Source organism: Numida meleagris, chromosome 8 (genome assembly GCF_002078875.1).
Source record: "Numida meleagris isolate 19003 breed g44 Domestic line chromosome 8, NumMel1.0, whole genome shotgun sequence".
Taxonomy (NCBI): Eukaryota; Metazoa; Chordata; class Aves; order Galliformes; family Numididae; genus Numida; species Numida meleagris.
The window spans coordinates 11,337,991-11,352,277 of record NC_034416.1 but is presented as its reverse complement, the minus strand read 5'-3'; the positions used below and the strand labels follow the sequence as shown (position 1 = coordinate 11,352,277).

The window sequence follows — 14,287 nt, the reverse complement described above, 5'->3', positions numbered from 1 at the left end:
TGACCCACCTGTTGAGTTCCAAGCAGTTAAGCTTGCTGAAGGCAGTGCCTCGTTTTGCTTGTCACAGTTTAGCCTCCATCAAAGCCTTGTGACTTTTTTTTTTTACTGTTCAGTGTGCCCTGGACTAAGTAAATGTCTCTGCCTGACAGCCATGAATGCGGTTTCCTTTTCCTTTGTCAGGTCCTTCCAAGATTTCAAAGAGGGGAACACCTCTAGAAACAGGGAACGCGAGAACACGCTGGCCTCACATGACCATAAGCTAGAGATGGTCCAAGGAGGGTAAGTGATTTCTAGAACTAACCCAAAGTATCTGTTCACTTCACTGTTCTTTGTCTTACTCTGTTCTCACTGTCGCTGAGACCACAGAACTTCTCCTCTGCCTTGAAACCATGGGTAGGGACTTTATAATGGCACATTACAGCAGGCAGTCCCACCCATGTTGTTGGGAAAAACCAGCTGAGTACTGTGTGTGTGTAAAGCTCAAGAGCTAATTCCTGCACTGACAGCACGTGTCATCAGTCCATGGACATGACACCTTTGGTACTACAGTGGCAGACAGTAGCTGTTGCTGCCCATAAATCTCAGCAAGTACTATCCAACAATTATGAATGCTGCAGAATCATGCATGAAGGTATCAAGGTGTTAGAAGAATTTGTCAGTCTGTCAGGAATTCTGACCTGAGTGCTTTCTCCTGTACCTGATGTTTTTCTTCTGTGATAGTCTCAGCTGAAAGGCCTCTAGCTGTGCTCCTGTAAGTCAGAGTGGGATTTGTATGCATGATTTCCACCAGATTTGACCTCAGGGCGGTTTGGAATAGCGTTGGCCAAGTAAACAGTGTCTCCTGCTCTATGCCTTATGCCTCCTGTCTAGAGAATGGATGTCTATCTACTTCAAGCCTGATTCTTCTCTACTGTTTTAAGCACAGCTTTTTATTTTAGGTTTTCTGACTCAAACCACCATGCTGAGAAGGGGCAAGAACGTCCTGACATCCACCCAGAGCCTCCCAGGTCAAACAAACATGCTGACCATGACCTGAGTATGGCAACGTAAGGAATTACTCACCATCCATCCCTCCTTTTCCTGTGGGGTTAGAGTTAGCTCCTTGTGTGTCTTCTCCCACTAATACATCTTGATAAAAATCTTTTTTCAGGCTCCCCTAGTGTTCCTGACGCAGCTCTACTGTGGTTTTATGTGAAAACCTGGGAGAAAACATCCTGATTAGCAGGAGGCATCACACACTGTCCAGCTGGACTGCTAGGACCTGCTACTTAGAAGTTAAATTTAGAAGCAGAGACTTCTTCTGGAGACACAGGCCAATAAACTATCTCCGTGGTAGTGCTGGGGCTTGTTTCCAACCTTATCCAGGCAGTGTCAGATCTCAGGCTGTACTCTGGTCACCCTGGCACCATTTTTCTTCCCACTGAGATGTGGCTCTGCTGGCCTTTCAGGGGCTGCCTGAGTGTTTTCAGCTTTCCTCATGCAAAACAGTGCATGGATACATGGCCAAATGGAAGGACTTTGTGGACTGACTGCTCTAGTCTGTATTTTGTAAATATGAAATGTTGAGGCTCTTGGTAGAATTCTGCTTCCTCGTGTATGTCTTTCAGTGAACAATCTATCTCCATATCAACTTGTAAACCAGACTGCTCTTCTCCCCCAGGTCCATGCCATACTCTAAGGACAGCACCAGTGGCAGCACAGACAATAATACAGGAGTATCATCCTATGTGCAGAGTGAAGAATTTGCTTCAAGAAGGCAAGATAAACGACAGAATTCTTTTTCTGATTAAGAACGTGGGGAATTCATTTACTGCAGGTTGTTTTGGAGGAGGGACTGAGGATGCTGCATTTGAGATCAGGAGTCGCCAGTCTCAACTTTCTAAATGAGTGCATGGAGATGCACAGTGAGTGGTGGGACAGTGGAGTGTGGAGGGGGGAGCTCAGGAAGGGGCAGTGGAGGAAAAAAAGGCAAGGAGAGAGCAATGATGCTAGTGTCTTTTTGTCCTGCTGGGTCATTCCAGCAAATGGAGCTATTGTGGATGTTCCACAGATACTCCAAATTGTAGTTCTTCCTCAAGAAGAGAGGCAGAAGGAGCTGTTCCCAGTCCTCAGTGACGTGAGCAGAAGTTAGACAGCTGAAGAAAAAGAAAACTTTCTCTCAAGTGCCCCCCAACAAATTGGTGGAAGAAGCTCAGGCAATCCCTTGGTAGCTCCATGCCTTTGCCAGTCCGTGAACTTCCTATGGATAAGTCCTCAAGCTGACCAAGTCCTAGTGCTTCCAGGTGCAGTGTTTTTGGATCGGACTCACCAAGGAAGCAGTCGTGTCTGCCATTGAAAGACTTGGGAGTTATCTCCTGCTCTTTTCTGTTGACCACTGTTGTTTCCATTAAGCATTTAGTTTCAAGCAAGGACATTTTGTCAAGGGGCTATCCATATTACTGCACATCCACCTGACCCATCATATCTTTCCCTGTACTTCCTTAGCCTTCAACAAAAGCAAGGTAGTGTGACTTAAATGAACCCTCTCGCTTATGGGTTAAGAGAAAGCAAACTGTTTTGCATTTACCACAAGCAGGGCCATGCATGCTGACAGACTTTATGGCTCAGTAAATTGATTTTTATTCTGAGGTTCTGGAGAAAGTTTTCTCAAGGTACTTACTCAGAACATCCCACCCTGAATGGGAATCTAAAATTCGGTGAGCATGTTTTGCTGGAAGATCTACCTTTGTTATAAAATGAGCAAATTAAATTTAGCTCGCTTTCACTTGGGCGACCAAACCATTTGTTGTTTTTTTTTCCTTGCATTTGGTGAAATTGCGGGGATTGAATCAGTGCTGGTGAAGGGAAGCACTCAAATAATAGCAAGTACAGGACAAAGGCTGACAAAGGCCTCTTTCATTAGCTGTAATGTTTCAAGACAGGACCTTTGAAAGCATGTTAAGAATAAGTTTTAGTCTAATTAAATGCAGTTTTGATGCAGGAATTCATGCTAGATTAAGAACTTTCTGTAGTGTACCAATATTCCTAAAGGGGTTAGCATGCATAAATACACTAAAATAGTCACAAAAAGTGAACAAACTTCTCCCTAGGTCAGTGTAGGTGTGCAAATCCAGGGTTGTTCTGCAGTGGATGCAGGAAAGGTATTGCACATGCTTCTGAAATGGTATCCCAGTAAGACAGCTCATGCATTTAGCAGTCTGAAATCTAGCACAGAGGTACTGGATAAGCCATAATGCTCATAGTTACGTGAATTAACTGCCACATTTGGTGAGACTAAACAGATAACTGATGTTCATCATGAGCTACGTTTTTCTTTCATTTCAGCCTTATTTCTGAAGAAATGTGTCTTTTCCTTCTTTTTCTTTCCATCATAACTTTGAATTATTTGGCATCCTTCCATGCAGTAACAGTATACTTTTCTAGAGAGAGGAGACTGACCAGAGGTTGCATCTACATCCTACAGTAATTATGTGCTCAGTGACACTTTTGCAAACTATAATTGTCTTCTGTCTTGGCAGGTCTAGCTCTCTTCCTAGAGAAGGCAGCACCACTGCTCCAGAGACCCAAAGTGGAAATGAATCCAACTCATGCTGGGAAAGGTATGCGGCTAGGAAATCAAGCCTGTCTTCACTGCTGCCTTGCACATCTTGTGTTCTCCTAACTCCCTGTTTGAAGGCACAACAAATGCTTATTTTTTGGCTAGTGAAAATGGAGGGAGCAGAATTTGGAAACCAACATAATCATGCTGATACTGTGTTTATTCATAGTGGACGGGTAAAGGCTCAAGTGCTTAAACTACTGACAGGCTTTTTTCCTCCCTGACCAGGGCCACTCCTGGTTATGAAGAACAACCCCCTCCTGCCATGGATAGCCACCATGAGAGCCCAGGAGCCTGGAGACACAATGAGCCTAGCCCAATGGCAGCCAGGTACAGTGAGACAATCCCCTTGGGAGCCCATTAACCTCTTTCAAATCCTCATCTTTTTCCATTTTTGCTTTGTGACATTGTCCTGGCTGAAGTCCCAAACCTATGTAAATTCCTCCTCCTGTGTACACTAATCCAATGATACTGACAAAGGAAATGTTAAGTCTAGGATTTCACCCAAATACGCTTGTTAAGTTTTAATTTTAGGTATCAAATTAGCTTAGAGCACGGCTGAATTTTGCAGCTGTTCATTGTGCTAGGAATTCAGCTCATTTAGAGAGGGGAAATAGTACAGACCTCTGCCATTCTCCTAGCCTTAAGTGCCTATTAACGGTGTAGTGTCCCAGGTTTTCCCTATTGCCAGCATAGAGGCATTTGAGTACTTGTGAGCTGGTCATAGCAAATAATCATTGGCTTTATGGTCAAATTGGCCTTAATTCTTTGGCAGGTCTAACTTCAGCTCGAAAGAGAGTGTTCTTGGTGCATATGAGACTCAGCATCCCATGCCACTGTACATGGACCGCCAGCCCTTTAACACCAGTGTGTCAGCACCCAGCCATAGGATACCATCCTATGCAGACAGCCAAGGATTCAGCACCAGAAGGTAAGGATTTGGGGCAGGGACGCGGAGGCAGTGAAAGCTGCTGGCACAGAAATACTTGACAGGAACTCTGATTCATACTGTATGATTATTGCATCGAGAAGTGAGAACAGGATATTGTTCCCAGAGAGACCAACAGGATGGCCATGTCCCACAACATATGCAGCAAAGCTCATTTTTGGACCTGAAGGGCTGGAGATAAGATCTGGGCTAATAAGTGCTCTGTAACACTGGAGAGTTCTTGGCAGGTCGTGTTCAGACCGCCTCCATAGTGCCCAGACACCTGACAGATGTTTAGAGACCACATCTGTTTTTCCTCTGTAACTGCAAAACTCAAGAATGATCTGGTTTTGATTTCTCGTGACCCTCAGTGACACAGCTGCATGACAAGTTGTATGCTTTAGAACTATCAGATAAATTTGTGCGATCTGAGTGTGGCTTTTCACATCTCAGCATTTTTCAGAGTTGGTGTAAGAAAGCTCGTTTGCATTTGGAGACATTCATGGACTAGGTCTAGAACAACTGGAATGGACCTTTGTTGTACTTCAAATTCTGTCAGCACCCCCTGGCACTTTGTGATGCTAACATGCCTTTCTGCAGTGTAGTAAACTCTCGCTTCCTTCCTGCCCTTGGGTTTGTATCACACACTGTGTGTGTGTCTTGCCCAGAGCAGGACTTTTCTCATGATAAGCTTAGCTTGTCTCTCTTTCTCTCTTTAATCCAGCATTGATTTTTCAGTGTTTTTCAGTATTGTTTAAGTGATACAGTTGCCTGAAGCTTTAATCAGGATCAGAGTGCTAATATACAATATAAACATAATCTGTACCCCAGAGCACTTGTAAAAAAAGAATGACCATAAGTGATAAGCTCATTTTTGCCATTGAAAGAGCCCAAGCTTTGCCTGCAGTTTAAAGCCATCTTGATAATAAGTTCTGTCTTGGAGAAATGAAAATGTGCAGGTCTGATAGCCAGATGGGCCAGCTGGTCAGCAGTTCACGTTTGCAGATGGTGGTTTTGGAGAGCATTAGGAGAGGAAAGAATATTCACAGTATGTCCATTTATGAACTGCTTCAGCTTTATTCTCTATCATTGGATTCTGAGTAGTTTTCCTAGCCTCAGAGCTTTCTATGCATGCTGCAGCTGTAAAACCAGCATGGGTGAAGCAGGCAGCGCTAAGGGAGAAACTGCTGAGACAAAATGTTAGTTAGCCAGTGTGGGGATTCAAGTGGTTCCTGGTATAATGTAATTAAAGCCTTGTGCTTCCTTGCCAGACCTATCTTGGATTATGAAGGGAGAGTTTATGATGGGAGAAGCAGCCCTAGGAGCAGCAGATATGGCAGTGGTAGTGCCAGGGGGCACTGTGAATTTAACCTTATAACTACAAGGTAAGGAGTCAAAGGGTGGGATCTAGACTAAAGAACATTCCACTGCTAGATTTATTCAATATCTGGAGCATCCTGACCCATTTCTTCATAATTCCCTGGGTCTAAGCCCTCTCAGTAAGTTGTGTTTTGCATGGATGGCTGTGATGTGTGAGTAATTTCATTGCCGAGCAGAGAGACATTCAGCCAAGATTCTTGCCACTTGTAAGAATCGCTCATGTGCTCAAGTTCATTGCTTGAGATTGTATCACTTCCTTTCGTAGCCACCACTCCCTTCCCAGAGATACCACCATGTCCATTTCCCAGAGAAGCCACAGGGTGCCGTTCTACATGGACAGCTTAAACTATAACAGCACCAGGTAAATGGGTAGTTTTGATGGTTGTGATGGAACTTCCATGAAACTGCTGTGGAACAGGAGCTAGGAAGCAAAGCCAAACCCGAAAGAGAAGAATTGTTTCCAGGGTGTAAATGTGTCACAGAACTTCCTTTAAACAGCTCCTAACCAAAAGCTAACCTAGCACAGGTCTGTGTTATATACATATCTGGTCTCTTGAGATCTTTTTTCTATGAGGGTTTCAGAATGGAGTGAGAGGAGATTGAATGGCTGGTTCCTGGCTATGCTCCCTTGGCCAGAAATCAGCCTTGGCAGAGATGACAGAAAAAAAAAAGAGCACTGAAATCAAAGAGAAATGTCGAGAAAGAAGATAACTCTCTCCAGAAAGCCAGTGATTAAATGACTGAACTGGTCATAGAACAAGGCTATTGGAATACTGGTATACCATCGTGGAATACTGGTACTCTGAGCTTTCTGCAGTCCTTCATGGCAGTGTCAGTCTATCTACGTGCACCCTGACACAATGTGGAAGCACCAGTGTAGGTCTCAGTGTTGGATCAGTAAAGAGGAAGTGTGTTCTGGGTGTAAGCAGGAGGCATGAAATCCTTTGGTAGCTTAGCTCTGGCTCTAGGCAAGACCAGCTTTATCCCTTTGAGGCAGAATTAACAGCTCTCATTGCTGAGTGGATAGGCAAAGCTGTCTTCTGAAGATGTTTTAGTAGCCGTTGATTTGCCACCTTCTCTCTGCTACCGCTTTGGAAATGATTAAGCTGGGGACTGTTAAATCGGACCTTGGCCAATATGCTCCCTTCTCCTCCTCTCCTGCAATATGCCAAATGCAGTTTTATTCTTCAGTTGCTTCCATTCAGGCTACCTTGGCTTATATGCTCCCTTCTCCTCCTCTCCTGCAACATGCCATATGCAGTTTAATTCTATAATTGCTTCCATTCAGGCTACGTTCTGGTCTGTGCTCATTTGAAGATCTTTTGATCTTTTCTCCCATGGCCCCATAAATGAGACTTTTCCAAATCACTTCTGCCAATATATTGCTGCCGTATATTGCTGATATGTGGCAGGTATATAAAGAGGAAGGATCCTCTTTGATCTGCAGTAAAGATAAATGAATCTGGGTGGTTAAGAGGTTTAACACTGCACCTTCCTAAATTACCTTCCTAACAGCATTGGTAGGTCTTTTCTTGGCTGCCAGCTTGGATCATGTAATGGCTTTTGTTTCCAGTGCCCACGGACTTTTCTCTCTCTTGCCAGGCTTCTTTCGAGTTCAACTGAGAGGATTTGCACTCCAATTGCCACCTTACCATACAACAGCCCAGCAGCTTCTGGGTACCAGTCCGATTCCAGCACTGCCGGGTAAAGAGCAATGGGTGGTCATGATCCTCCAGTAGTGCAGGTTTTACATGCAGCCATCCTGTTCGGTGAACATAAGCCACGCTTTGCTACTTGTCCTTTGGGCCATGGGACATTTCTCAGCCTCTTCTAGTTAGGAATACAGACACTGGTGGCCAGAGCCACCCAAAAGAAAAAGAGGAGCTGAGTGTATTTCTCCAGGCACTCTTTTTTAGACACTAGAATGTAGCTCATAGTGTAAGTTGTACCTTTGGCAAAATCATGAGTCCCCTGAAACACACTGTAGCTGGAGGGACATGATGGAGCTCCTCATGCCACGTGCTCATTAAGAAGTAGAGGAAGACTCTTTGCCTTGTCAATGATGAGCCACGTGCATCAGATCCTGTTAAGCCTTGAACAGGATCTGTCTCCTTTTACAGAAGACAGATCAGTATTTTGGGATTTGTAGTTTCCCATGCTCCATCTCAAAGATGGAAACTGCTGCACGGTTTTACTCAATTTAGGGAGGGATTTCAAACTAGTGACAGGTCAGCATAGGCTTTGATAGGCAACATTTGGGTCCTCCTGGCCTTGCCACAGCCTGCTTATCACAATGCCTGTCTAAATAGCGGAAACACATATACACATGGAAAATGTCTATGCTGAAAACAACAAAAAAGAAAAGCTTTAAAGCTTTTCTGTCTGTATCTGTGACACGGTTTAGTTTTCTCATATAAGAAGAGAGGATTAATCATAGCTTAAAGGCAGCGATGAAAATGAACCATGGAGAAATAGCGTGATTAGTTCATTTCATGGCTCTGGGAAGAGAGCCGGTGGGCACGGTGTCTCCCCTCAAACTGTGACAGAGCTCTAGACAGACAGACAGATGGGGGCATGTCATTTTGAAATCAGAATTTTAAAGAGGGAGGAATATGCAAGAAAGGTCAGCTCTGTAAGAAAAAACATCCCACAGACAGACCGGTAGCAATTTATAATGCATGAGAGCGCCAGAGATTCCAGTAACAAAATGGTCAGTGTAGGTATTGCTGTGCCTGTAGGGTTTTAATGTTAAAGGACAGAGCCACAAACTCTCTAAATACTTACTGTGTGCGTAATCCTGACACGATTTGAAAAGGACTTATCCCTGCCAAACAGGGGATAACTGGATGAAAGTGTTGTATTATCCATCCCATTCTTCCTAATTAACTTGATTTGTTTTGGTGGGTTAATTAGAGGGCATATTAGGTGTTATTTAGCAAGAATGCTTGATATTCAGTATTTATTTGAGAACAGCAGCATCTCACTCCTTTTTCATGCACACAGTACGTGTCCAAGTGCACACATGTGGTCCCTTGCGCTGTCTCTCATTAGTTTCAGCCTTTTCTAATGCAAATGCATCTCATTCTACTTCCATCTATTCCTAGAAAAGGGGTCCTCTTTGTGAAGGAGTACGTGAACAGCAGTGAGCTATCAGCCTCCCCACGCTATGGCAGGTATGAGGAGCGTTCAGAGTCAGTCAGTCTTGTGTCTATATACAAGTGCAAAACAAACAGCGTACGACTTTGCCAGCTAATACACACCAAGCGAGCTCCCAAGCTGGAACCATTAGCACTGTGTCAGCATGGCACTGTGCCTGAGCTAATTAGCCCTGGAGGGATTATTACATTGGGTGGGCAAAGAGTTTTACTAAGACAGCAATACTGCTTTGGGGACCCAGAGAGATCTTGCTACAATGCTGCACTGTGCTGCCTTGTCCCATTGCAGTGACAGGAGGACCTGTGTCCTGTAAGTCCTTGTGGGGGGGTTAAAATCCCCCGCTTAGTGAGGACAGCCTGTGAGAGATGACAGCAAAAACACTTCACTGCAGTTCCTTAGGCTGCACATTTGGCACTGTCAGGCTCCACTGCACATTTACGCACAGAAACAAAAAGTCTGGAATTGGTGAGGAAATGCGGGGTTTGTGGGATCTCACTCAGAGAGTCTTTTATGAGAAGATGCCTCTCTGAGGCTAAAATCTTCACTCTTTTGTTCTGCTCACAGGTAAATAAGTTCCAGATTGACACCAATATGACTGAGAGCAGAATTTGGCTCTGGGTATGCCCTGCTTCCATTGACGTGGCAGCCAGTTAATGCCACATTCACTGCCTCCCTGCTGGCATTTATCCTCCCCCAGTGCTGTGCTGGCATTGCTGTGGGAGCTGATTACAGACTCCATAAATCTCTAGCCTTTCCCATAGGTCTGCAAAAGCAGATCTCGGCGGCCAAAGATGAGATGTTGCTGCACCATTTAAAAACCTCAGGCAAATGGGGGACAGAGAGGGAACACTCAGCTAAGTGAGAGCAAGGATGTGTGTCTTGCCTGTTCCTGGCTGGCAAGGAGTTAGTGGGTGGCAGCTTGTGGCTGGAAGCAGACTGGAGGAGGGATCTTTCCCTCATCTCCGTGCTTGTGCCACTTCCCACAGCCTCAGGCTCATAGGGGCCCCATTTCTAGGTACTTCCCCAGTTTCCCAGCCATGCTGCCCACATCCTTTCTCAGTGTTGACAGCGGCAGCCAGACACATTTCTCAGAGCTCTGACATGGGTGCTGTGGCCCCCAGATCTTCGCTGCCCCTTTGGCCTGCCCTTGGAGGTACCCATTCTGTGCAAATCTGCTTGGACCTCTGAGAGCAGCACTGTGGGTCTGGCCCACCATTGACTGTGGTATGGGGCTGGGAGCAGGGTATAGCCACCCCTTCACAGAGCATGCAGTGTGAGTGCAAGGATGGAGATGCCACTGCTGACAGTTTTACCTTGGAAGGATCGTCCTTTTCTCCAAGGAACAGGTAGCTGGGACACTGCAGTTAGGACTTTAAGTTTAATCATTAATGATCCCATCTGTGGTGTTCTTCTCACGTATAATCGTCAAGTTCTGACATTTTCTTCTGTCTCCAGTGGTAGCCTTGTAGATTTGACCGATTTGGACAGAGGAACCTACAGCCACCACAGCTACGTGTCCAGTGCACCCCTGCAGAGGTAGGAGAGTTTGGGGCTGTGTAGGGGTTTTGGTACACTGTTAAATAGAAATGACTAACGCTTTTAGAGTATTGGTACTCGTTTGGTGAAATCATAGCATGAAATTTAAATGATCTTCAGAAAACACAGTGATATTGACTCAAAGCTCTGTACTGCCCTGCTGTTCTTGTCTCTGCATCCCTGGGTTATAACGTGTTCCTCCATACTGTCTGCTGGTACAGTCGAATACATGTAGAAGCAGGAATCTGGTGCGGAGCAGTGCTGGTGTTAAGAAACCTCCTTACCAGTGATGAGACAGGAATCTGCTTGTGTTACAGAGGCACCATGGTGCAGGAATTCACTTTTCTGTTCCTTCAAAGGTCCAGCGAACCTGTTTGTACTTACTGCAGCCGTGAGATCCGAGACTGCCCTAAGATCATAATAGAACACCTTAACATCTACTGCCATGAATATTGCTTCAGGGTAAAAAAAAACAAACAAAACTTTACTGCTGACTGCCTTCCTTGTGCTGCTGTGAAATAGGGTGCTGGGAGGTGGTGCAAATTCTGAAACTTTGTTTAACTTATACAAGCTATGCTACATGCTCGCATCCACATTGGAGCAAAAAATGATGCAGTCACAGATGCTTGTTGTGTTCCCAGAAGATTTTCATCTCATATAAATGCATATAAATTGTCATCTAGTAGATAGCAGTACCCTCTTCCCTCATGTCCCTGTGTTAGACTTGCTGCTTTGTGGCCTTTTTTCCCCAGTGTGGGGCTCGCTGAATCTCTTAAAACTTTGTAGAATCTACATGTGGAGCCTGTGGAAATGGTGGGTGTGAGTGAAAGAAGCCTGCAGTGCCAATTGTCTGTTATAGGGACGTTTAGTCTCAGAAGTCACTGCTTTGGCATCTTCACACTTTAAAAACTGGAACACTGTTCATTTATCTGCCCCCATCACACTAACAGCAGCCCATGGTGTGTTGGTTACTGTTCAACCACCTCTGTTGTTTCTCTGGCAGTGTGGAATTTGTCACAAAGCAATGGGAGATCTTCTGGATAAAATATTCATCCACCGGGATATTGTCCACTGTGACAAGTGCTACGAGAAACTCTTCTAGGTGAGTCCTCCTTTAGTGTCAGCATACAGGACTGGATGAGAGAGCTCATGTAGTGTTTACTGAGCAAAGGGCTTTTAACCCTCATAGTCACTGAATTTTTCAGTGGGTTTTTAGTGGGAAGGTATCACCCCTGTTGCAAAAGTAGCTAGAAACACGTACCAGCTGGCCCCAGGGGTCTCAGTCAGAACCTGGGGTCATCATGTGACAGACACACTGTTCTAGCCCCACTCCCAGAAGCAAGCAGAAGACTGGCTGATGTGAGAGACAAATATCCCTCAGAGATTGGGAGTCCCCTCTGAGGGTAAGGTTCTCCTTCCTGTCCTGGTCTAACCTGCTTCACGTAAAGCACTGGGAAAACTAAAGAGTTGTACATTCTGTTGACAAGTAACAAAATGCTCTCCAGTCTAATTCCTGGTTTTATCTGATAGTCTGGATGGGGTATGTATCGACACAATGGCAATCAGAGGTGGATTGTGAAGGAAAGGTGCCTCCTTTCCTTCCTCTGCCCTGTGATGGAGAGGAGGAGGGAGAAAGAGGCACCTGCCTCACCACGTACATGGCTGCTTTGTTCGTCTCTTAATGCAATGTGACTAGCTAGTCTTCTTCAGCCCCTTCCTGCACGTTCACCTGCTCCACTGACCTTTGTAATGCTGTGTTTTTTGTGTGCTACTCAGCTCCCGCGTTCACCTTCTCTTTATTTGCTTGCAGGGTTTTGCAACGCTGGAGAAGGCAGCCAGTGGAAAGTCCTCAGCAGCACATATCTGAATATATCTACCAGTTCCTGACTGGCTAAGATAGCAGAATTCCTGCTCCCCTCTTCTGCAAATTATTTTCCCTCTCGCTGCCTCATCACAATGAATGAGTTTAACATCCTCTAGCTTATGCTGTCAGCTGCATGCAAGACAAGTGCCAATGTTAACAAGATAAGGCAGTGTCATCTATAAAAGATAGGTAGGCTGATTTTCCCAAGGTGTTGAGCCCCTCCACCTGTCGTTAACTTCATTAAGATTCCAGATAGCTCCTGTGCTGGAAACCAGGCAGAGCTCCTTAGGTCTATTTAATTTAACTGCGAGAAACCTTTTCTGATTATTTTTTTTTTCTTTCATTTCTGCAGTCAGGTTGCAGCTTAGTGCGTGTCAGCTGGCACAAAGCAAGCAGCTATGAGAAGTGTGAAACACCAGATTTGGATTCTTGGGAGGGTTTGAATTTAGCTCCTAGCAAAGCCTATTTCTGCTTCTTTCACCCCCCAAATTCTGCCTAGAAATAGCTTCTGCCTGATTTCCATTTGCTTTCCATGGGCTTTCAGGGGCACTTTCAGACTCACTTAATTCACTTTTTTTTTTGTGTGTGTCAGCTGTAATTTCCCTTCCCTTCCTACTCCCTCGTGGATTCCTTCAGCAGTTACTGTGTCTGCTGTCTGTTTGGGAAGATAAACTACCAAGTGAAAGAGTGTTCGCTCGGGCTCTGATGGTAGGTGCCCAATGCCCATACGGCTTGTGCCAGAGAATCAGTATCCCAGTTGGCTCTCCTGACAAGAACACTGCTTGGCTGAAATCTGTATTTCCCCCCACCTCACCAAGGCTTGCTGCGATGCCTCTTTTATTGCTGTAAGTTATTTACATCACAAATGCTCATTCACAAAACCGACCTTCCAGCAGGTGCCGTACATACTAAAAGTCGGAGCTGCATCATTTTAGCCCTTAGTTTGGATGCTGAGAGATTGAGAATGTTGAGCACTGGAAGCTTGAAGCTCTGTGCCTTAAAGGTACAGCTCTCAATGTGCCCACAGAGTTACTGTTTTCTCTTTTAAAGCATTAGGAATGTTTGCAAAACACCAGTTCTGTAGTAGCTCTTACATGCCAAGAGGGGACGGCAAAAGCTCTAAGCAGACTATTGTTAGACAGATAATTCTTTATGCTCTTAGTGATGGAAGCTGGCATGCATGCAAAAGCTTAGCAAGTTCGTGTTTTTACAGCACCAGCACTACATAGCACTACATTTTAGGCCACAGCCATTTATTGGAGCGGACTGCATGACCTGATGGGAACTCCAGCTGGAATCCTAGCAGCTCCGCTACCGGCAAGCTGCAGAGCGAGACCCGAAAGCTGTGTCTGATGGGGAGCTCTGCAGTTCTGAGCGTGCCCAGTACAGCCGGAGGCCCAAGGCCAGGCCCTGTGCGCTGCTGCACTGCTAGGTTATTAACGTGGCAGGAGCTGATGCCTTCCGAACAGAACAGGCCTACGGTCGCAGGTGCCCTCTGAGAAGATGATCTGTGTTTGGCAATACCTGGTGGCTGTGTGGCCTCCTGGGGAGCAGGTTTACCCGCTGTGTGTTTTGCACCATCTCTTTGGCGCTGTATTGTCCTGTAGCAATTATGTAACATCAGCATACACCTCCAATAAATCCACGGCTCGCGTGCATCTCGAGTGACGTTGCTGTTTTCGCGTGGAACCACCCGAGCACACGTGAAGGCCGCGAGAAGCGACGCTCGTCACCACGGAGACGGCCCCCCGCGCCGGAGCGCGGCCGCGGCCCCGCCTCCATCCCGCCTCGGCCCGAGGGAGCGACGTGAGGGGCCGGGGGGGCG

General features: G+C 45.7%; 1 protein-coding gene across 10 annotated transcripts in view; it reads left to right on the top strand.

The window, feature by feature from the left end:
• Nucleotides 1–14,120, top strand: part of ZNF185 (zinc finger protein 185 with LIM domain) — a 57,202-nt gene extending 43,082 nt beyond the window's left edge. For 5 of the 10 annotated variants that reach the window (XM_021405690.1, XM_021405691.1, XM_021405692.1 and 2 more), the window contains 14 exons: nucleotides 181–279; nucleotides 939–1,046; nucleotides 1,661–1,756; nucleotides 3,519–3,599; nucleotides 3,827–3,928; nucleotides 4,374–4,529; nucleotides 5,798–5,911; nucleotides 6,172–6,267; nucleotides 7,509–7,610; nucleotides 9,011–9,079; nucleotides 10,518–10,598; nucleotides 10,958–11,060; nucleotides 11,602–11,700; nucleotides 12,409–14,120. In XM_021405690.1, the coding sequence (XP_021261365.1) occupies nucleotides 181–279; nucleotides 939–1,046; nucleotides 1,661–1,756; nucleotides 3,519–3,599; nucleotides 3,827–3,928; nucleotides 4,374–4,529; nucleotides 5,798–5,911; nucleotides 6,172–6,267; nucleotides 7,509–7,610; nucleotides 9,011–9,079; nucleotides 10,518–10,598; nucleotides 10,958–11,060; nucleotides 11,602–11,700 (1,306 nt within the window). In that variant the 3' untranslated portion in view covers nucleotides 12,409–14,120. The remainder of the gene's footprint in view (nucleotides 1–180; nucleotides 280–938; nucleotides 1,047–1,660; nucleotides 1,757–3,518; nucleotides 3,600–3,826; nucleotides 3,929–4,373; nucleotides 4,530–5,797; nucleotides 5,912–6,171; nucleotides 6,268–7,508; nucleotides 7,611–9,010; nucleotides 9,080–10,517; nucleotides 10,599–10,957; nucleotides 11,061–11,601; nucleotides 11,701–12,408) is intronic. The other 5 variants (XM_021405696.1, XM_021405694.1, XM_021405695.1 and 2 more) reach the window with 5 other exon arrangements.